This window comes from Lineus longissimus, chromosome 12 (genome assembly GCF_910592395.1).
Source record: "Lineus longissimus chromosome 12, tnLinLong1.2, whole genome shotgun sequence".
In the NCBI taxonomy this organism is placed as follows: domain Eukaryota; kingdom Metazoa; phylum Nemertea; class Pilidiophora; order Heteronemertea; family Lineidae; genus Lineus; species Lineus longissimus.
The window spans coordinates 10,707,287-10,729,252 of record NC_088319.1 but is presented as its reverse complement, the minus strand read 5'-3'; the positions used below and the strand labels follow the sequence as shown (position 1 = coordinate 10,729,252).

Sequence of the window (21,966 nt, the reverse complement as noted above, 5' to 3'; positions counted from 1 at the left end):
TCTATTGACAGATATACTCATACTATAAATACCAAGTTTCAGCAAATTTGCATGCATAATAACTGCATTACGGCATTGTGTTTCTATTTTCCTGAGCCACCATTAAATACAATTACATGTACATGTAACACAAACAGCGTACTCCTTTAATGAATGCAAACTACAAGGAAGCAAATGGAATAACTTTGTTCCAACTCCAGGTACAAAGAGCAAAGAATGCTGGCCACTTAAAGGCCTACTTCATTCCAAAATTCGAAAACTGAATTTGAATTTGAAATCTCCAAATGAGTGAACACGTATGAAATGTAAATTTCAATGATGCCATTGAGTAACCTGATATACTTAGATAAATGCGCTGAGTCCGATGAACCGAACTAAGGCAAATTTTATTTTTATTTCACCATACAACAAGAAAATACACTGAACATAAGCAGCGTAAATCTTTAAATGTTGGAGTTGTTCCTTTTGGTTTTGTGAAAATTGTAACACGATTGTGATCTTAGTGTAACACCCCAAAGAGAAGATATCTTTATCGCTGCAACAATATAATCGATGCGATGAGCGATAAAAAGATCACTCGCACAGAGGTGAATGAAGTATCGCTTGGTTGGATATTTGTTCCAGGTCGCGATGTCAGATTCTTGTTATTATGCAGGCACCAGCGATGACCAAGGCAAATGAAAGGTTCTGTCTCATGTAATAATCATTGCAGCAATAAAAGTCTATTGTCTGCACTAACCAGAATGATTTAGGGCGAAGATCATGTGCAATGGCATAATCTTTCGCAGTTAATCGCATAGGCTACTCTAGTTTCATCGATCTAAGACCAGGCACCTGGGACCTCAGAGGTGTCTCTGGCTGATGTTTCCACTGGGCCACTCTGACAGCCCCAATGGTTCAATGGTCATCAAATGATGGTCTGGCTTGGAATTTATTTCAGTTTGTCGTTATAAATGAACCGGTCTTAGATCAGTGAAATTAGAGTATAAGTGCTTAACACATTTCTGATTGTGGGCCGTGATCATAATTATTTCGAGAAACAATCAGAAGGTGTTAACCTACGGGGGTGACTGACCATGACATCTCATATACTGACATTTCCCTGTGATAATGATGCCTCTCATCATAACAAGACTAATCCACAAGTTGAGGGGATGGTGATATTTGATCCGATAGTCAACTCATCCCTGTCTAATTCCTATTCTCTATGCCGCTTCTTCTATTGATATCCAGTGCTAACTGCAGGAGAGTTGTTTTGTTTTCAACTGCTAGATTTCAGCTTGAATTACACCCTACATCCTTACTCGCTCCTCAGAATTTGACCTACATTTATTTTTTTCATTTATACACCTAATATAACAACAGCAGGTACAATACAACAGCAGGTACAATACAACAGCAGGTACAATACAACAGCAGATACAATACAACAGCAGGTACAATACAACATCAGATACAATACAACAACATCAAACAGTTTAAACAGTAACATGCTGAATTAGAACAAACCAAAGCTAGTTTTAGTTTTCTATTCTATCAAACATCAGCAAAATTGAGGTTGTTTGTTCAATAGGAAAACAGCAATCAAAATTCTAACTACAGCCCCCATCTCAACTGACACACCCTCTGCTTCGCACGACCAGCGCTCTGGTGCCAGTACACTGCGTTCTCAACAACATACTACTCTAACAAGACTAACAACAATAAACATCATGTAAAGTCAACTCAGCAGATAGGACTACGTCATTAGTCACAAACTGACTTTTTTTTAATTGAATTCGACCTCTGTAATCAGGACACCTCTCAATTATGGACAGTATTTGTTAGTTCCAACAAACAACATACTACTAACAGAACTCACAACAATAAAACATCATGCAAAGTCAACTCAGAAGATCTTACATAAGACTGCCTCACAGGTGCAACTGCAGACGCAAATATCAGGGCTCATTGGCCCGGGACTGGCTGGGCCTGGGCTGAACACAGAGGCCTCTTGGCCAATGGGGTCAGAGTCCTGCCGACCGACCTCTAAACTCTGACCGCTGTCAGGTGTGCCGACGGTCTGTTCAGAGGTTTGGGCAAGGTCAAGGTCAATTTCTGAAATAAAGAAGGTCAGGGGAGATATTCAATTAGTATATTTGTAATCAACCGTTAATAAGCTAGATTTAATTTTTTTATCCAAGTATGTCAAGACCTGCCAAGCCCAAAATGTCTAAATACAGTTGAATCTCCCTCAGGGAGGGACACCTCTCCAAAAATGAAATGGCCAGGGCCATTGTGCTCACCTCATGTGGAGGAAAGATGGATAAAGAGCATGGTACTGTGTCATGTAGTGTTAGGTTTGATGTAGGTCCAAGCAATTACAATTTCCCCAAAATGGCCAATTTACAGTACATTCGACCTCTGTGACCTTGAAAAGTAGGTCAAATCAAAGAAGACCCGGGTGACACATTGAATGGTTGTTAGAATTAGATGTACCTATGATATAAAATTGGTGCCAATCGGGCAAGTTATTACTAGGAATAATGGCATTTTGAAGAATTTAGGAGGCCAAACGGCAAATCAGATTGCACCAAACTTCGGTACCTGAGATCACCTGACCAAGGGGTACATGTGTACTTAATTTGTGATCAATAGTCATTGCAGTTAAGAAACGTGCCATAGTTATGGCCTGACGGCGACTTTACACCATTTGACCTCTGTGACCTTTACAAGAAGGTCAAATTAAAAACCTGTGTAACATATACTGTATGGTGGTTAGATGTACCCATGATATCAAATTGGTGGCAATCGGGCAAGAAGTTAAGGAATAATCACATTTTTAAGGTTTTTGGATTTTGCCCCCTGGTGGTCAAGTGGTGAATCATATTGGACCAAACTTCGGTCCCTGAGATCACCTGACTAAGGGGTAAATGTGTACCAAATTTGGTATCAATAGTCATTGCAGTTTAGAAACGTGCCATCGTTACATCCTAACGGCCAATTTACACCATTTGACCTCTGTGACCTTGAAAAGAAGATCAAATCAAAAACCCGGAGGATATATGATGCACTTTTGCTAGAAGTACCTATCATATTTTTTTCAAAATTTCCCGACTACTATTAAGGGAGATATTGCATATTTTCACTTTTAACGTTTGGCCCCCTGGTGGCCAAACCATGAAACGAATCAGACCGAAACTTGGTCTCCAAGGTGTCATTACATAAGGGTACATGTGTACCAAGTTTCAACTCAATAGCTCTAACAGTTACGAAACGTGCCCTGCTAACGGACGAGGGACGACGACGACGACGACGACGGACGACGGACGCCACGGTATGGGATAAGCTCACCTCTGCTAAGAGGTGAGCTAAGGACGTCCTCTCTTTAAACCTCTTGACTACCGCCGACCGCTATAGCGGTTGCAATCAAATACACGTGTTTACCACCGACAGCTATAGTGGTCGCAATCAAATACACATGTTTACCGCCGACAGCTATAGTGGTCGCAATCAAATACACGTGTTTACCGCCGACAGCTATAGTGGTCGCAATCAAATACACGTGTTTACTGCCTACAGCTATAGTGGTCGCAATCAAATACACGTGTTTACCGCCGACAGCTATAGTGGTCGCAATCAAATACACGTGTTTACCGCCTACAGCTATAGTGGTCGCAACCAGATACACGTGTTTACCGCCTACCGCTTGAGCGGTTGCTATAATAGACCTTTGTGTGTATTGTTTGGTATGATCTGGTTCGGCTCTACAGGTGAACAGTGACTCAGGCATGTCGTCTGCTACCCACCAACTTGTCCTAAGTCGTATAGATGGCGCTGCGGTGGTGGCGAAGACAGAGGTTTTGCCTGATGCACGTGGTTACAGAATCATCTTAGGAGAAACCTGATACATTGCTCAGAGGGCTGACTTTAGCAACTTATAATCTATACATGTAGATGTGTGATATCACCAGCATCCCTGATTACCAACACTGTCAGTACACCTGTGTAGTCAACAATGGGATGGATAAGCACATCCTCAACTATTGACAAATCGGGAAGTAGGGAAAAATCCATTTGTTGATTGGTCCGATATGTACATTGATATTCGACACATGCATGTGGTCATTAGTAAAAGAGCACTGAGAAATTAACACGTTAGCCCTCCCTGGGCAGTGAAGTACAAATACATGGAACCCATTATATGCCTTGACAATATTTTAGAGTAGCAAGTTTTTTCTTCGGGCCAGAGTTGCAACACCTACCCCCCAACATTCTGGATAGTCTTGTGGTGCGAGAATACATGCACGACATCTTTATTTTACTCAATTCCAGTCCTACAAATGAAAACGTCCTTAGCCGTCCCCAATCCGGAAATCTTGGCTGTCTGCAATATTATGACAAATGACAAATTAAACGTATCTTGTCTTAATATAGAAACTGGCCATTAATAACGGCATATTCATCAACGGGGATGTCAGAAGTTGGTCATCAAAACTTGATAATACAGGTTGATATGGTGCTTAGTACTCCCATTATAACAACAGTACCTTCGTCCTTGGCACTGATCAATAGCGGAAGGAACCGGAAAGAGGTAATGTGTAAATGATTAGATGATTTAAAATGTATGTGATCAGCGCATGGACAACTGATTCTGAAGGGCAAGTATGGTCACCTGATCAGACTGCATAAGTAATTTTCTACTTCTTTTTAAAACCCTTTTGCTGCAGGCGACGTGCAGAGAACGTCATGCCAATGACTCCCTGCTTGCAGGCGACGTGCAGAGAACGTCATGCCAATGACTCCCTGCTTGCAGGCGACGTACACAGCAAGTCATGCCCTACCAAATATTACTTCATCAGCACTCGGTCGCACCCCCTTATCATTGTATCCCCTGCTAAGCTGAGGATGGTGCCAGCCAAAAATGGCTGCCGCACAAAAAGGGTTAAGTTTTGCCCTTGGACGCAGTTCTCCGTCATCTGTCAGATAATGGCAATGTCATTCGACTGAGCAAAGGTTGCTGGGTCAAAGGGTAGAGAAAGAATATAGTTCATCATTGCCTCATCAGATTGAAGCACTGTCTGATTTAGGAAACAAGTCTATTAATAGCATGCGAATTGTGTTTGCTGCGGAAATTCAATGGTTAACTCATGTTGATACTTTAGCCAGTGTTTGTTTACATTTGCCTCCAAATTGCAAAAATACAATGACCACGGACATTATCGGACATTACCGGGTTTGCAATATCAGTTTACCTCTGATCCATGACAGCTTGTTTGAGACCTGGATGGCTATGCCATGCCAGACACCTGATAGATCAAATGAGATGAAAACTACCTGTAAGTAATGATCCTAACCGCCATGGTTATAATGACGGTTACATAAAAATGTGGACTGGATAAGTTCAAGACCGAACAGCACCTGGAAGACTTTACAGTACAAAGCTTCCTCTTGAACATCAGCTTATAACGACCTTATCCTGCTCTGAGCTGCCCCCCCCCCCCCCACCCGCACACCAACCAACACATCCCTTCATCCATGACATGACACAGAAACACCGTTGACAGATCGTGGAATCTATCCTTCCGATGTTTGATTTATTCTACCTATATTTAGTTAGTTCTAACTGGATTCAGGGAACATCATCCTTCCCTGGCTCTCATCAATCATGGTAGCATGGTATTATCAAAGGGGCAATAAACGAATGGTACCAAGCATAAAGGGACAGTGTGGTAACAAATGGTACTGACAATTAAAGGGACTATGAGCCAACGAATGGCAGCAATCATTAAAGGGACTATGTGCAAATACATCCACAGAAGAAAGAAGCAGCATGTACCAATACTGTTGACTGTGAGATGATCATAAAGCTATCCAAATGTGACTCGCTCTACCAAAACTAGGCACTTGTCGCATTTGAACTCGACAGGTTGATACAGACTTGTTGTTCATTTCCCTATTGTAGACCTTTTGTGAAATCTATTACAAACTGATTTGGTCACATTTTACAAAAGGTCTACAATAGGGAAATGAACAACAAGTCCGTATCAACCTGTCAAGTTCAGATGTGACAAGCGCCTAGTTTTGGTAGAGCGGGTCACAAATTAGCCAAATACCACATTTTCAATTGGCAAGAGACAAAGTTCTGCGTTACCTGCCAAAACCTAATGTCTAATGCATTGGAGTTGAAATTTCGGCACTCTGTCTATAAACACCTGGAAAATTGTGAAAATAAAACTCACATAAAAACTTCATGGATTCTCAAAAATACACAATACACAGATAACTGTGGAATCTCTCTTTAACAGCAGACACCTCTGTATTATAAGAAAGCCGGACATCCTATCTATCAAGAGCACTGATTTTGGTCCCAAATTGAACAGATTCACTCAATTGACCTCTGTAATCAGGACACCTCTCTATAAGGGCCAAAATGTGTCCTGATTGGGGAGGTTCTAGTCTATATACTGGCCAGAAGAAAGATGCCACCTGTAAGACTCAGATCATCAAAGGAGTCCATCAGACAATGCCAGAAACGCATGCCACTTCATCCTCCTCTCCTATGACGATTCCCAAGCCACTGCATGGTGTGCTAATAGGTCTTCCGATAACAATCACGAAAGTCTCTCATTACACGCTGATAAGAGGTATGAAATATTCATAAACTCATCAAGGTACCAAGAGAGAGACTAGGGCATTTGCTCGAAGTCGGTCAAGAGCCAAGGTCTTTAGTGTCTGGTGGGGGGTTGGGTAATTCCCAAGCCACTGGCTCACTAATAGATCTTCCGATAACAATCACACAAGTCTCTTATTATACACTGAAGAGCCAAGGTTCGACGGGGCCATTTGCTGGAGAAGTAGGACAAAAGCCAAGGTTCTTCTTGGAATTTTCCCAATTTCAATTTTCATTTTCAGTTTCCTCCGAATGAATAGAGTAGACCTTTAAAGGGTGTACCCCCATTTCGCCTACACCCATTTCGCCTATTACCCATTTCGCCTACCCCCATTTCGCCTACCCCCATTTCGCCTACACCCATTTCGCCTACACCCATTTCGCCTACACCCATTTCGCCTATTCACCATTTCGCCTACACCCACTTCGCCTATTCACCATTACGCCTACTCACCATTTCGCCTACTTAAAAGGAAAAGAGTGGTGTGCGCTGGACATTTGAACAATTTTACGAATTGTTGAGCTTGGTTTTTTTCCTTCCTATTATAGCATATTTCCCAGTTAAACTTTACCATACTTTATCATTCCAACCCGGCCTCTTGAGACAAGACCACCATTGATATTTTAAGCCTTTTTGCAGTTAAATTGTCACAGTTTGACCGCCTTGCATCAAATAATGCTTCGGGTTGTGAATCTGAAATTTGGATATGACATTCCAGACAGTCAGGCGAGTAAATGGTGAAATTTTATTAAAACTGGTGGTTGTCCACAAATTTTTTTTCTTCAAATTGGACAAATTTGAGAGACCATGATATTTCCACTGTTTTCAGCCAAATCATGACCCTACTCATGACCACCCTACTCAGTTCGTCTGATAGTGGGTATTTAGTTGGATAAACTGCATATTTCTAAAAGCGTTACAAAATTCTGGCACCAATAGAGATTTCAAATTAGACTAGAAGGCTGAAACATCTTTTGAATTTGAAGTCACTATCATAAAACATTTGAAATGATGTAGGCGAAATGGGTAATAGGCGAAATGGTGAGTAGGCGAAATGGTGAGTAGGCAAAATGGGTGTAGGCGAAATGGTGAGTAGGCGAAATGGTGAGTAGGCGAAACGGTGAGTAGGCAAAACGGGTAAATATTGTAGGCGAAATGGGTGTAGGCGAAATGGGTGTAGGCGAAATGGGGATGAACCCTTTAAAGGGGGTACGCCATTCACAATTACTGGTGTTCCAAAACAAATAGAAATGCAGTTATGCACAATGCTGTAGTGCAGTTATTATGCAAACGAATTTGCTAAAATTCATATTTAGTACATATTTTTGCAACTAGAAATTTTCAAATTCAATTACAAATTTAATATTTTTTATGAATGACGTAGGCCTTTAAGAATCTACTAGTATGCATTGATCAACACTAAAACACAATAAGACTCCACCAGCAACATGTGATTCACACCAACACTAAAACAACCTGGCACCCTTAATTGAATAATGGATTATTTACGGAAATGAAACGATAACAAAATTAATGTGTCGGTCTCAATCAGCACAAAAGATCATTACTACTCTCAAACGCATTTATAAATAGAACTTGGAATTTAATTCGAAAGAAGGAAACTGATCACACTGAATGCAGTTACATGTCCACAAATGTTTTACGACACTCCCACAGTATGAGCCTGGCCTATCGGCCTGGGAAACGATAGGTTGGTATAAGAGATTGACCACAGCCACCACCATAGTGGCCAGAACTTGAAATCCTAAAGCAATTAAAAAAGCTCCTTCAAAACAAAGTGAGCACCAATTTCATGGGAGGGAGCCAGGGGTAATGGACACAGTAGGCCTTAAAGCTGCCCCTTGATCTATTAGCCAGCTTCAGCCATTTCCAGGGTGAACTTACGAGCCGACAGTTGAGGAATGCAAGCAAACAAAATAACAAATCACAACTAAACTGAAGAGTTTCATTCAAAAGCAAAATGGTTTCAAAGAACCCGGACACACCGACGTTGCTCTACCTGTACAGAATGATCCAAGTCTGCGTCTGACAGGTTTGTATCGTGGGATCTTAACCGGACCTGCAGAGATGAAGAACCAGTCAATGACGAAGAAATGTTAAGACTAGAGGCCTGACGGCCTGGATAGCTCCGCTGGTGGAATAATTAGACATTCTGCTTGATGAGGGGAATGTGGTGCAGAAAATGTAGGAGGTACCACTGTTGTACCAGTGTACATTGCTGGTATGTAGTAAATGGGTTGTATGGAGTCTCGCCACTAGTCTCTGCCATGTGCTCATTACAGAGACTAGCAAGCCAATGCATTTTTCTCGTTGTGAAGCCATACTGCAGGTGATTGCCGGAAGCAATTGTGGAAAGAGGTTGGACTTTTTGACTTGATTGATGCGAGATTTTTTATTCCACAGACATACAGACATACATTGCACACAAGCATATGTTGTTGCAGACATGCAATACTTGTGTGGGCTATGAATGATGAGGAGTCATGTTTGACCCTGTTTGCAAGAGGATGGGTCGCATCCTGTGAGGGCAAGAAATTCGTTCTACCGGTACATTAGGTTTGGGAGTGTGTCACTAAATTACTGGATGGGATTAAAGAATCTTGAAAGAGCTCAGCAGACACCTTGTTTTACTTTGTTCTGTTGAGTATGAAATGACATTGATGTCCAATCACTGCATAGGTTTTTGCGAAATGATATAATAGTGCTTTGAATGATCACAATGGTTGGCAGATATTGAAAGAAACTTTGTTTGAACTTTTGGCGACCGTTGTGTCCATTGAAAGTTGTCGAAGGAGTATTGAGCATGTGCCAATGTGACACATGTGGTAATGTGACAGTTCCTGAGCTAAATCAAGAATCTGCTAAGAAATGAGAAGGAATTGAGCAGATGTGTAAAGTTAACATTTATTTATTGAAAATAATTGTAGGTGTCCAGCAACTGATTGAAATTAACATACTCTGATTTGTAATCATAGGTAAAATTAATGTAATCAAAAATGAAATAACAGCAGTGATGAAGTTGTGAGTACAATGTTTGGAAATGATACCTTTCCAAGGATGCCTTTCCAAGGATACATGTAATACTACAGGTAGAGGAAGTATTCGCAATGATTGAAATTACGAGATGGATTGATACAGAATTATATCTAAGCAAGGGTGATATAGAATGAAATATTTCCAATGATTGAAATGATAGATGAGAACATATGAAATAACAGCAGTGATGAAGTTGTGAGTACAATGATTGGAAATGATGCCTTTCCAAGGATACATGTAATACTACAGCTACAGGAAGTATTCGCAATGATTGAAATCAGTAATGTTAAAAACACAGATCAGTTATGAAATGTAATATATAAAGTAACACTAATGATCTAAAATGCTGAAGATTACAAATGCGTATGCATGATGATAATATAACACTGAAGCAATAACTGCTATGACAAGATTATGAATTGCTAAAATGAAATGTAGACATGTCGAGTAATTTTGCTGGTTGCCCTCTTACAACGATGGAGGCCTGTGATGCAAAATGTTGTTAACTGTTCAGGCTATTTTGCATGTAGAAAGGTACAGGTTGCTGCTTTATTGACTGGTTGTGAGAGTGGAGATTATATTCATTCTAGGATAGTATGTGACGGTGAAGTTGTCATCGTATTCAAGAAGGAATGACTCAATATGCTCAGCTGACGGCATCTCATATGTTCTGATGTGGATGACGCTGTGGATGCTTTGATAGCATCAAGAATTTCGTCCAAAGTATCAGATCTGAATGCAAGTTTGTAAGTTTCCTGAGTTTGTGTTTGAAATGTGCCATCGCCCTGGAAGATTTTCTTGGCTTTAAGTGCAAGTTGCTGGTTGCCACAATGGTCACAACGACATCTTGTGCCAGTATTAGAGATGAAAGCATTTAGGTGACTGCATGATAGACACTGATATTTTGTTGTTATTTGTATGGCAACAATTTCGGCCTGAATAGTTGCAGTTTCCAATTTGACATAATTGGTTAATGGTGGAATGTTAGTGATAGTGGTTTGTGGTGTAGTTGACAGGTGCTTTTCTTTCTCAAAGAATTTGACAGACACATTTTCCAACCTGTAAGTGTCATTGACCTGAAGCTGATCAATATTTTTGTCCCATGTGGACAGGTTAGTGATACCAGTGTCATCAGCAACATACTTTGTTTGCATTCTTATTGGTCCAGAGGCGACAGTTTTAGTTCCACATTTTGGGTTTTCACCAAGAATGACAACTTGAACATTGATTTTAGTATTTGGTGAAATGGTGGCAATTTTTTCAAGTTCTGTTGTAAACGGTGTGGGTGGTTTGTGCTCATAATGCAGCTGGTGGGATATTGGAGTCATTTTGGATTTGGATGTGAGTTTGAGATCTTGTTGACCTGGATTCAAACGAGATGGAATCAAATTGTAGTTTTCAATCATGACTGGATTTTTTTCCTGCATAACTGTTAACATAACAGTCCTGAAGATGTCGGGATCAAAGGTAATGCCATGGCAATACTGGTCCTGCTGTACTTGAAGCTCGAATGTGATGAATTTTTTCTCTCCTGGTGTAGGTACCCTTGCATCTGATTTTGTGTGTGATCTTTTTTTGGTGTTAGTGCAGTAGTTGAACTTGTAGAAACCTTGGTACCTGAAAATACAAGGTCATTCTGATGAGAAGTGAAGTAGAAACAAACTTGACCGATTTTTTTACTTGACTCATAGGTCGATTCCATTCTCCTCCTAGGCTTCTTGTTGCCAGAGTGGCAGACAGTGGCGGGAAACGTCTAATGGGGGGGGGGGGGGGGGTAGGGCAGAACGTCTTTGAGGATGGGACTTGATCCCTGAGGTAATATTTGGGGACACTACATGTAGTTACAAAGAGAGGCTCTCGGCAGGGAGTTGGTGTATTCTTATCTTATTGATTCTCGTGGGTTGTTTGCGGGGTTCATGGCAAAATAGGGGGCTTAAGTTATAGTGCCCCACGCGGGACCGGCTGATGCAACGAAAAAATCAATCCCTTACTCACATTTTTTCGTACGCTGATGTACTACACATGTTATGATTCAAGAGTGAACCCCCCCCCCTCCCCCAGGCCTAAGCCTACAGTGCCACAAACGTCTCACCTTTTTTCCACTATGATTTTGACTACCAGGTCATGAGTATGATGAGGTGATTGAAAACTGAAAAGACAAGAACAGAACTGAACAAGAGGAGTCGCATTTAGTATCGGTACATTCTTGATTCTGTGGAACTGTGTCTTTTTTTCTGTTTGTAGGCTCACTGTATATAAATTGAAAAATACCCTGACCCTTTTCAACACCCTGCTCACCGTACCGTACCCGTGAGGCAAACATGACAATAGCCAATAGGCCTACAAGAGACATGCCCGATCGATCATGGGTGCAGCCATTTTGATATTCATGTAAAAAAACAAACTTTGTGATCGTTTGACTCCGCATATTAAACGAAAAGAAAGCAGAAAACGCCAGCGTCTTGCCATGGAAGTAATCTAAGAGATTTGTTCTACAATATGATTCAAGAAATGACACTTGCCACAGGCAAAAGCCGTAAATAAATCAAGATGAATACAAGAACATAAATTCTTCTCACCTCTCCAGTTTCTTATTCTAGCGATTCTGCGCAGTTAATTTGGCCCGTTGCAAAAACTTCTACTCGGCACTACTTTACATCAACGTAACTTAAACTGCTGCGTTAAATGCACCGAATGTCAATAAAAACACACAAACCGTCTTCAAATAATTTATTACATGTTTGGACACTTTAAAACGCATCTTCCTCAAATAAACAAACAGCCCTTTATCACTTCTGAAGAACTCGGATATCAGTCCGCTAATGATTTAATAATATCGTGTGACGTCGTGCATGACGCGGGGCTACTAATATCCTATTATCCAATCAGCAACGAGCAGGCCGAAATATTTGCATGCGAGGTAAACAATCGTTCGCATGGACATGCACATTACTATGCTGGCCATCTTTCATGTAGGCAAATTTGGCTGGACAAATTTAACCAAAGGAAACCTGGAGGACCGGCAGTGTAATCCCATGTGAGTAATCCAAGGGATTGACTACAATATGATTCAAGAAATAACACAATTGCCATTGACAATAGGCCTACTAGTAGCAAATCTAAGATAAAGCACAAGAAAATAAAACTCTCTCACCTCGCTTGTCCAGAGACAGCTGATAGCTGAGGTATTCAGGGCTTCGAAATGTGTGACGTCAGGAACCACATTGAAGGCCCTGATGTATTAGGATGGGATGGCGCAATACTAGTGATAAGGCTTCGTATATTGTAAGGTTTCATAAATAAATTCGGCAAAATAATGGCCAACACGTCGAATATAAAAGCATACTTACATTGACAATCGAAAAAAAGGAGCAAATATCACATTCCAAGTGCAAGTTGCGACGATCTCATATAGAACTACATTTTTGTATTACATTTCTGTGCGCCGGCTGATTATGACCCAATTGTGAGCAAGCCCATGCAGAATCCAACCTCGGCTACAAATGCTTCGACATATCCCTATGTGCAGCAAGGTCAGTGTATCATAAAAACAGGCTGAATCGTGGTTTTTATTTACATTTGATCAGCGGTTGAGCAGACGATAAAATCTATTAATTAAGTTATAAATCATAATTACGGTGCTTTTAGTTTTTCTCCTGTAAATTGCAAAGCCTATCGAAATAATGCTTCAGAATAGTGACATCCTGGCACATGTGCTGCTGAAACTGAGCAGATTTTAGCTATTTTGCAGAAAAGTAGTTCTTCCAGCCCCCCTATCAAAAAGAGCCAAAGCATAAGCTACGCTGGGCATAAGCTTATGCCCAGCGTAGCTAATAAGAGCGATGTTCTAACAATTGACTGGAATTTTTTGAAATATTTCAACAGGGGAGTCGTCTCAGCGACTGAACAAAATGTTTTCTCGCGTTCAACTTTAAGAGATCTTAACCACGGGCTTTAAAGTCAAACGTAAACAGGAGATTTTTGTTGCAGTGATCTGTGGAAATAATCACAAGCGGGAAAAACGTCACATCTGCAGTGGTCTTTGCAGGTCCGCAACACAAATCGACAATCACTGCCACCTGCAGTACCAAACAAAGTGATTTTTATTGTTAAAAACCAATTCATGCGCAGACGAGCATTTGTTATCACTCATTGTAGGGATAAATTTATCGTATGTCTCTGCAACAGGTATTTCTTGTTTGGGAGCACTTTCTCAAAGTGACTACAAACCAAAGTCACCGAGAGGGAAAACTTGCAAACCTCTCAGTTAATTTGTGGTACAACCCCTTCACTCTTATCTGTTTACATTTTAAACCATTTCACCTGATATCTTTCCCTAACTCAATTTTGATGTGATTTGAAATGTTTAAGTTGAGTACCAAGCTTCTGTTTTTTGCTATAATATGATATTATCTACTGTGCCATAGATAAGCTTAGATTGTAGCACCAACATTGCGGTTACTACTTTTCAATATCGACTCGCCCCATTTGCTGAGTGAGGTCCCGCCATCAAATCGTGAAAATCATGGGAAGTCCAATATTAGTAGAATTTACCGAGCCTTAACATTATCAGTGAGTTATATGAAATAAAATTGAAATAAAAAAGATTTATTTCAGTATAAAGAATACGTGTGCAATTCACAAAACATAACTAACTTCTATCCCAATGTGGGGTTGGGATTTTATCATGTCTGCTCTTCCAAGACATAGTGAAATCCTTACAACAGGGAAAAAGTTAGATATGTTTTGTGAATTGTATTCTTTATGCCAAAATATATCTTCTTTATTGAAATAATTTTTTCATATAACTCACGAATAAGGCTCGGTACATTCTACAACGACTGTTGTACCAGTCATATTTTTCATTACTAGGCAGTGGCGCCACTATTGGGAAAACCGGGCAAGTGGATGCTCAAAAGTCATAACAGTACAAACCACCCCAATATGTTTTTCGTTGCATGCGGTAAAAATCACAGGTTACAGCAATAAAATCTTATAATTTTCTTGGTGCTTTAAGGAGGCACTTTGCTGTTTCATGACAGCCTTGCCTTATTGACCAACTCGCCAACAGGAAAACGGACAAGCCTACATTGTACCAACAGTTGAACTATACCACAGTGACTATAACGTGACTTTCAACAAGGGTGAATGCTGTTTTGATAAAACACTAATCAATTATTAACATTGTGGTCAGAGGCTGGAATTTCTAATCAATGGATTGTACCTTGGTATAGATTACATAAAACAATGGTCTGTGGTCTAACTAGAATTGGCCAATACAACTTGCCAGAAACATGATGTACATTATCCACACGTATGAATGTAGTGGCTTAGCTTTAAATTGTTCAGATGCCGAAATGGCGCTCAAAGAACTCAATTGAGAGGAATTGCTTCAGGGCCTCAGCCAGAGGAGGCAGGTGGGGGCGAATGGATGCCACCAAAAAATATGTTTTGACCCATATTTTGGCTGAAACCCCCCCCCCCAAAAAGTGGTGTTTTACCCCCTAGACCGAAAAGCTGGTATATGGGCCTGTTTATTTTCCAGAAATACAATGTTGTGTTATTCGCAGGATCGAACCTCGGCCTTATAGTCTGGAAGTGTGGTAGGGGGGAGTGTTCACCACTAAGGCCATGAGGCTCCCCAAAGAACTTATAAACACAGCTTCATACTTCTAGTCAAGGAGTGCAAAAATCGACCAGATATGTATCAATAGCTTGTCATGATAAACAACATCAGAATCATCAATTAAGCGTCACTCTGGCCATTTCTGCGTTACCTCCCCACAGTGAATCTGGCCACCACACCAAAGGTGAGTAATCACTGATATTAGCTGTAATATACTGACCTAATTGTCACAAACAACCAGAGATATTACCATTGACGTTGACGCTAACACCGGAAACATACAGTGGACTGGATCAGATCAGCAAGATTGGTATAGTGGAACCTCACTTAGCGGACACCTCTCTATTAAAGACACCCTCTCAACTAAAGACACTAGTTGTGGACCCAAATTAGCTGTTCCCTTTCAATTTGACCTCTCTAATTAGGACACCTCTCTATTAAGGACAGTACTTCTCAGTAGCAAGGGTGTCTGTAATAGAGAGGTTCAATTGTACAGCAAAGTGATCAGTTTTAGATTAAGGAGTAGGGTGTATACCTTTAAGAGCTCCAGGGACACATTTCTGACTAAAGACTAAAACGACGACTGAGAGAAAAATCATTATCTTACTCCCGACTACCTCCTCTGCCGACAAACTTGTGCCACAGTGATAGCGCTTTAAAGGTCAGGCATCGTAATAAAACTAATTAGTAAAACGGCTGAGCTGAATACACAAACGTACAGTCCCGAGGGGGTGGCTCAGATAAGCGTCTTTTATCTTTGGAATTCTTAGCGATTTCTTGATCGATTTTTAGAAACAAATTGTTTTGTTTTATCTTCCACAAGCTAATGTTTTTGTCATTTTTTTCTACTCTTTTGATTAATGCTGCAACGACATGAATGAGACTGCCCTGTGGCATAAGATACACAGCCATTCCAATTTTCTGTCTGATTTATTTTCAGTTTAAGGCTAGACTATGTTAATTCTTGTTAGGTATCGTCACTAGTGGAAACCCAACCAGCAGCTCTATATCCAGGGGTGGGTCCAGGAGTGTTAAAAGATTAGAGGGGATGAACACCTGCTACAATCTAGGGCTGCAATCATCTTCAGTCCATATTCTAACTTCGAAGTTCGGACTGAGAAAGATTGCTGCTCTAGCAGCAGGTGCAGTTTTACCTCTAATTTGAGAAAACTTCTTCAAAATTGAGCTTAATTCGGTGAAACGTATGAAAATGTTGAAAACAGCACACCGGTGGAATCCGCAAGGCAATTAACAACACCCAGGCCGACCAGGACCACTTGGCATCAACTGTTGAACTTACAGAACAGGAAACCTCCAAAAATTATAAATGTCTCATTACTGGAGGAATGAAAACAATTGATCAGCACTTCCAGACCAACCCTGTCCACCCCTCCTGCACCAACAGCTTTCCCAATTTGGCCGTCTTTTTCAAACATTGAAATCCTGACTAAGATGTAAAGTGGAACATTCAGTAATTCTGGAAAAATCTATAACTACATATAGATCTACCACACTGACTACAGCGTCACTCTTGGAAATAAAAGACTATGAGCTTTCGAAAAACTTCAAGGGTTCTTCCGCCAACACAAATTTGCACCCGTAGAGGTTTTTCGGTAAAATGAACAAAACCCACTGCTGGTTTTTCACTGAAAAACCATTACGGGGTGCATATTTGTGTTGGTCGAAAAACCTGCAAATAATGTGAATATGGCATGTCTATTGTGATTTGGACTAGAAGTTTTGTTGGAAATATTTCGATACCTTTTTCCTCTTCTGTGCTTCCCCTGTGCATGACTCTTAACTTCTTGCTAGGCTGTCATTCATGAAAAGCTTTTTCAAAAGCTCAAAATCTTTCATTTCTAAGAGTGTAGTGTCATGCAGAACATACATGTACCTGTATGATTTTTAATTTCCTGGAATACACGATGCAAATTCACCTAAACTGACCTCTCCCATACCCGACTGCATGACCCAACACTTCAAACACAAACTTGGTCCACTTCACAAAACCCATTCACCAACTCTGAGAACATACCCTAGTTTCACCAATTTAAGAACGGTTGATCAATTACTACAACTTCGAAAAAGGCCAAGCGGGAACATGAGGACATGGATTGAACAACTTGGTCTGGTGTCACCAACTCTTTAGTCTATCCGAATTGTTGTCGAATGGCATTGATAAACCATTTGCTTTTGAATGTTCAGAACAGGTCTTAGACCAGTGAAAGCAGAGTATTACCATGACCATAGTCAAGTCCTTCATGTGATATTTATCCTGATTTAGCAAATCATTATCAGTACCAGAATAAACAGCATCAGAAAAGACGCTTTTCAAAATTCTTTTACATGTTTGATATCAGAATACTTTACAGTTTTAGCCTAAATTTCTTACCGACTCTTAATTCAAGCAGACATAAACTGCTGTGAAGACAAGTGATTTAAATTGCTGTAACTGCGATTAAAATCGCTGCTCTGTGTGACAAAATGATCTCTTGTATGCAGCTAAACTGGTAAGCAGTTCCTTATAAGAGTATAGTGACTTACCAAACTTAGTTTTTCCAATATGAACAAAACAAAATACTTGTCTCGTCTTCTAAGACGGTTCCCCATGTAAGAATCAGTCACTTTCCAAACTAAGTTTTTCCATTACGAACGATATAATATGCATATACATGTATTTGTCTCATCTTCTAAAACCTTTTGTGTTATTTCGAGGAACAGACAAATGCTTTCTGTCCAGTCATTAGTGTGAATAATGCATAAGGGCTGTCGTGATCATGTTTGAGAATATCCGATAATATGATGATATAGGCTCGAAAGATGTATGAGGAAGAAAACAATAAACTGCTAAATATTAACGCGCATTTCTTTTTTTGTAGATCCGCGAATAATCTTGATTTACAAAAGATATTTTTTGATTGGAAAGAGAATTTCGTAATTGGCTTCCATAAAAATTGTCAATTGTGATTTGGACCGTAACTTTGTTCGAAAAATACCTTTTTCCTCTTCTATGCTTCCCCTGTGCATGACTCTTTAACTTCTTGCTAGGCTGTCATTCCTGAAAAGATAAAATAGAATGGAACGTCAAAGACAATGGCTAATATTTACAAAGACTAGTAAATGCTTTTACTACAGTTTTCTACAGAGACGGCTAGTGTAAATGTACATGAAGTTTAAAGTAAAAGCATTTACTAGCCTTTTATAAATATAAGCCAATGTTTTGAATAATTATAATAACTTGGATCTTTTCATGCTGGATAAGACCGTCTTCTCAGTTTGGCAATGAAGACAAGAAGCATCCGGACACACAAAAACTCGGTACACATAGTATTTCTATAATATCCATCTACACAACGGCACTGTCGAAATTTGTATCCAGTTGGTATTTACACTATTTCAAATTTTCAAATTCAATTACAAATTTCAAATATTTAACGAACGGCTTAGGCCTTTAAAGTTCAAAGTATTTAAAACCTGGTACTTTGCCCGAATCGTACCAAGCATGACTAAAGAATGAGACATTTGAGGCAGAATACTGACACATTTTCCCAGCCATTTGGGCTTGTTTTGCGGTACCATTTTCTTGTGAAATGGTGTAGAACAGCCACTTATGTATCCTCTGGGGCTAAAAAAAGTCATTTCGATGACAGAGTGAACATTGATGAAATGAAACCTCAGTGGAAATCATTCAAAGTAAATTCTCGCACCAATTTAGGAAACTAGGTGATAAACCACAAAGATGAGGTTGTGATCTTTGGACGGTGAGTCGCAAGGGAGTAATGATCTCATTTGAAGGGCAAGTATACACTCACGTATCTTCTCTGGATTCTGGGGAACTGGAATTGTCTACGACGTATTACGATAGAAGATGTGTTCTTGTGAACAGATAATAAGCATCTTGACACACAAGGATTTGAGAATTTGACTCCATTAGAGAAACAACTCGAACTTTGTTCAAATCCGCCATTGAAGACTTTGCTCCAAAAACTTCTTTTGGCTTTGATTCTGAACACTTTTTATTTCCTAGAATACAGGATGCAATTTTATCTAAACTGATATCTCATGTTGACATCGACCACTTTGCTATGGTATGTTCCGACATGTTATTTGCTACACTTTCTACGACGTCATTGGCGGCAATTTAACCCTTCCCATGTGGCTGACAAGATATTCTCACCTGACGCCATCGATGCCATCTTGTGACAGGCGTGAAAATCTTGCTAGACTGACATGATCGTTGAACAGATGGCAGCACTGCACTGCCCATTTATGATGTAGGCGAGATTTTCTTGCCGCTTGCCAGCCACCCTTAATGGTTATGGGTTTTTTTACAGTTTGGACCAGATGGCTGAAAAATTAATTCCGCAAGTTTAGCTGGATAGAATTTTGGAAATTCTGCATGGGAAGGGTTAATGCCAAGAACAGCATCAGCATCGTAATGCACTGCATCACCGGACCACAATTTTGGTCAACGCAATCGCATACCGAACTGAAATAATGTAAAGTGCAGTGGTGAAAAACAAATCTCTCCTCTGAATTCCACATTCACTGACTGGCCCAATTCTATCGACAACAATAGTGAATACCTTGATCGAGGAATCCCATCTCTTATTATAATGTTATAATAATCAGATGGGTCTCGTATTTCTAATTGCTCCTCTTCCATATCCGCCATTCTCTCACCTTTCAATCACGATGATGCGTGCCATATGATCGAGACAGGTTTGACATTCCAGCTTGATTTGTTTACAGTGATTCTACCATTATTTGATTGCACCAGGTAAACCGTTTCATTGGGATTTTTTCCAATGTTAGTGTGATATAGGGAGATTATTGCCATACCCCTTGAAGGGGTACACCGTTCGTAATTACTTGTGGTCCAGATAAATAGAAATCCACTAATACACAATGCCGTAGTGCAAATGAATACGATGAACATTTCATTATTAATAGAGCTGTGAAGCTGCATTGCACTGGTGTGTGTTGGATGTTACTTCTGAGCAGAACTGTTCTGTTCTACTTCAAATTTTGAAAGGGCTAGAATAATTTTCAGTGCATACTCTAATTACATCTGCTACACTAAGCGCTATAATTGTCAACACGCTTCACAAGCAAGGATTAATCAAACCTTCAAAGTGCTCTTTTCAAAAGAAATAACAAGATATCAACCTTTGACTGGCACACTATGATACGAAATGTCAACGGCGTTTGAAAATATATCCACGGCAAGTCGACTGATTGATTTTTACCTGTGAAGAGGATGCCGCTGATTGAATTGATCCATAACGACCGGTGTGTAGCCACAATATTCCCACTAACACCCGGTTATTGAGGCTAACAGGTAACTGCACCAATAGTTTAAATGATCTTTTCCTGCTCTGTGTATCTCTCTCTGCATTGATAGAGGACGAGCTGTGAACTGGTCTGGTTATCTAACGCCTAGCATTTTTTTAACACATCATGTATCTTCATTTTGGCTAACTGGACTTTGCGCAATATTTCGCCAAAAAAGTATTCTACGCAACGGTCCCTAGGTGACTTTTCCTATTCATAATACACAGCCTGTCCATCCTAGATCGTGGTTACATGGGGAGTAATCGTTATAAAATTAGGCAAAACGCAAAGACAGTTAACCCGGGTACCACTATGTTTACGATGCGAACAAGCCGTGTAAGTCATTATCAGCATTTTTTTCATTGAACATTTGCGGGTACAGCGTCACAGGGAGCAGCATTGAACGGTAAACAGGTTCACATCATATTCAGACAACGGCTTGTAACGGCGATACAGGAAACGATTCGTATCAAAAACCGACGATCACAACTATTCGCTTGCTGAGAGTATACATTACGAGCATACATTACATTCAGACATTTGAGCTTCCAAGCTTTGAGAAATAACAGGTCATGTGCGAATTTGGCATGTAATTTTGGTAATTTACGTGAGTACATTTTCAACCCCGAAAAGTGTGAAGTGAAGTTATGCTTTTATTTAGTAAAAATCGGTAGCCAGGCATGTCCAACAAGACATGTGTCTCAGCTGCCTGGGTCGGTGTGGGTCATCACTCATCCATACTGGTGACTGACACCATGTATCGAACTTACGTACCGGGCTAAAACATAATGGTCACTCCCCCATTTCGCTCGTTTCGTTTCGTTGCGCAAAGTCCAGTAAGCCCTTCATTTTACCCAGTGGCATAAACATCAGCAGTAGTCCCATACATGTAGGAACTAATATCCAAATCCTTTAAAAATCTCTGAATGCATTTCCATATTTCCCATCGTTCGCATAAAGATATAATCCCATCATCAATTTGTGTTGCTTTCACAAACTTATTCATGGAGTTAACGCCATGAATTGCTTCAGATTGATCTGACAGCCTCACGCAAATGATGACGTCGATCAGTTATGAATACAATGTTGATATTTTGTCATCGGTCATTAATTAAAGGTGTTGTAGCCTCAAGATTTTAAAAACTGGCAAAGATCAGAAATGCATAATTACAGACCACAGGCACTTGAAAATAAGAGCTCAATGGTAGTCAGCAGTGTTAACCACTAGGCTGTGAGGCTCCTATTTCACATTCTCTCACTCCCAACATCAGAACTGCGCTGTGCCATTTTATAAGA

The 21,966-nt window shown here is 40.2% G+C and overlaps 1 protein-coding gene and 1 long non-coding RNA gene across 9 annotated transcripts in view; both read right to left on the bottom strand.

The window, feature by feature from the left end:
* The window catches only part of LOC135497219 (pleckstrin homology domain-containing family G member 5-like), a 146,610-nt gene that overhangs the window by 111,014 nt on the left and 13,630 nt on the right, over positions 1–21,966 (bottom strand). For 7 of the 8 annotated variants that reach the window (XM_064786966.1, XM_064786968.1, XM_064786970.1 and 4 more), the window contains exon 2: positions 18,333–18,394. In XM_064786966.1, coding sequence (XP_064643036.1) covers positions 18,333–18,363 — 31 coding nt within the window. In that variant the 5' untranslated portion in view covers positions 18,364–18,394. Of the gene's footprint in view, positions 1–17,097; positions 17,152–18,332; positions 18,395–21,966 lie in introns of those variants that run through there. The other variant, XM_064786967.1, reaches the window with a different exon arrangement.
* On the bottom strand, positions 8,792–12,705 carry LOC135497366 (uncharacterized). Its single transcript, XR_010448817.1, has 3 exons — positions 12,290–12,705; positions 11,803–11,859; positions 8,792–11,327 (listed from the first exon to the last, which is right to left on the bottom strand). It is a non-coding gene; the product is annotated as an uncharacterized LOC135497366 (long non-coding RNA).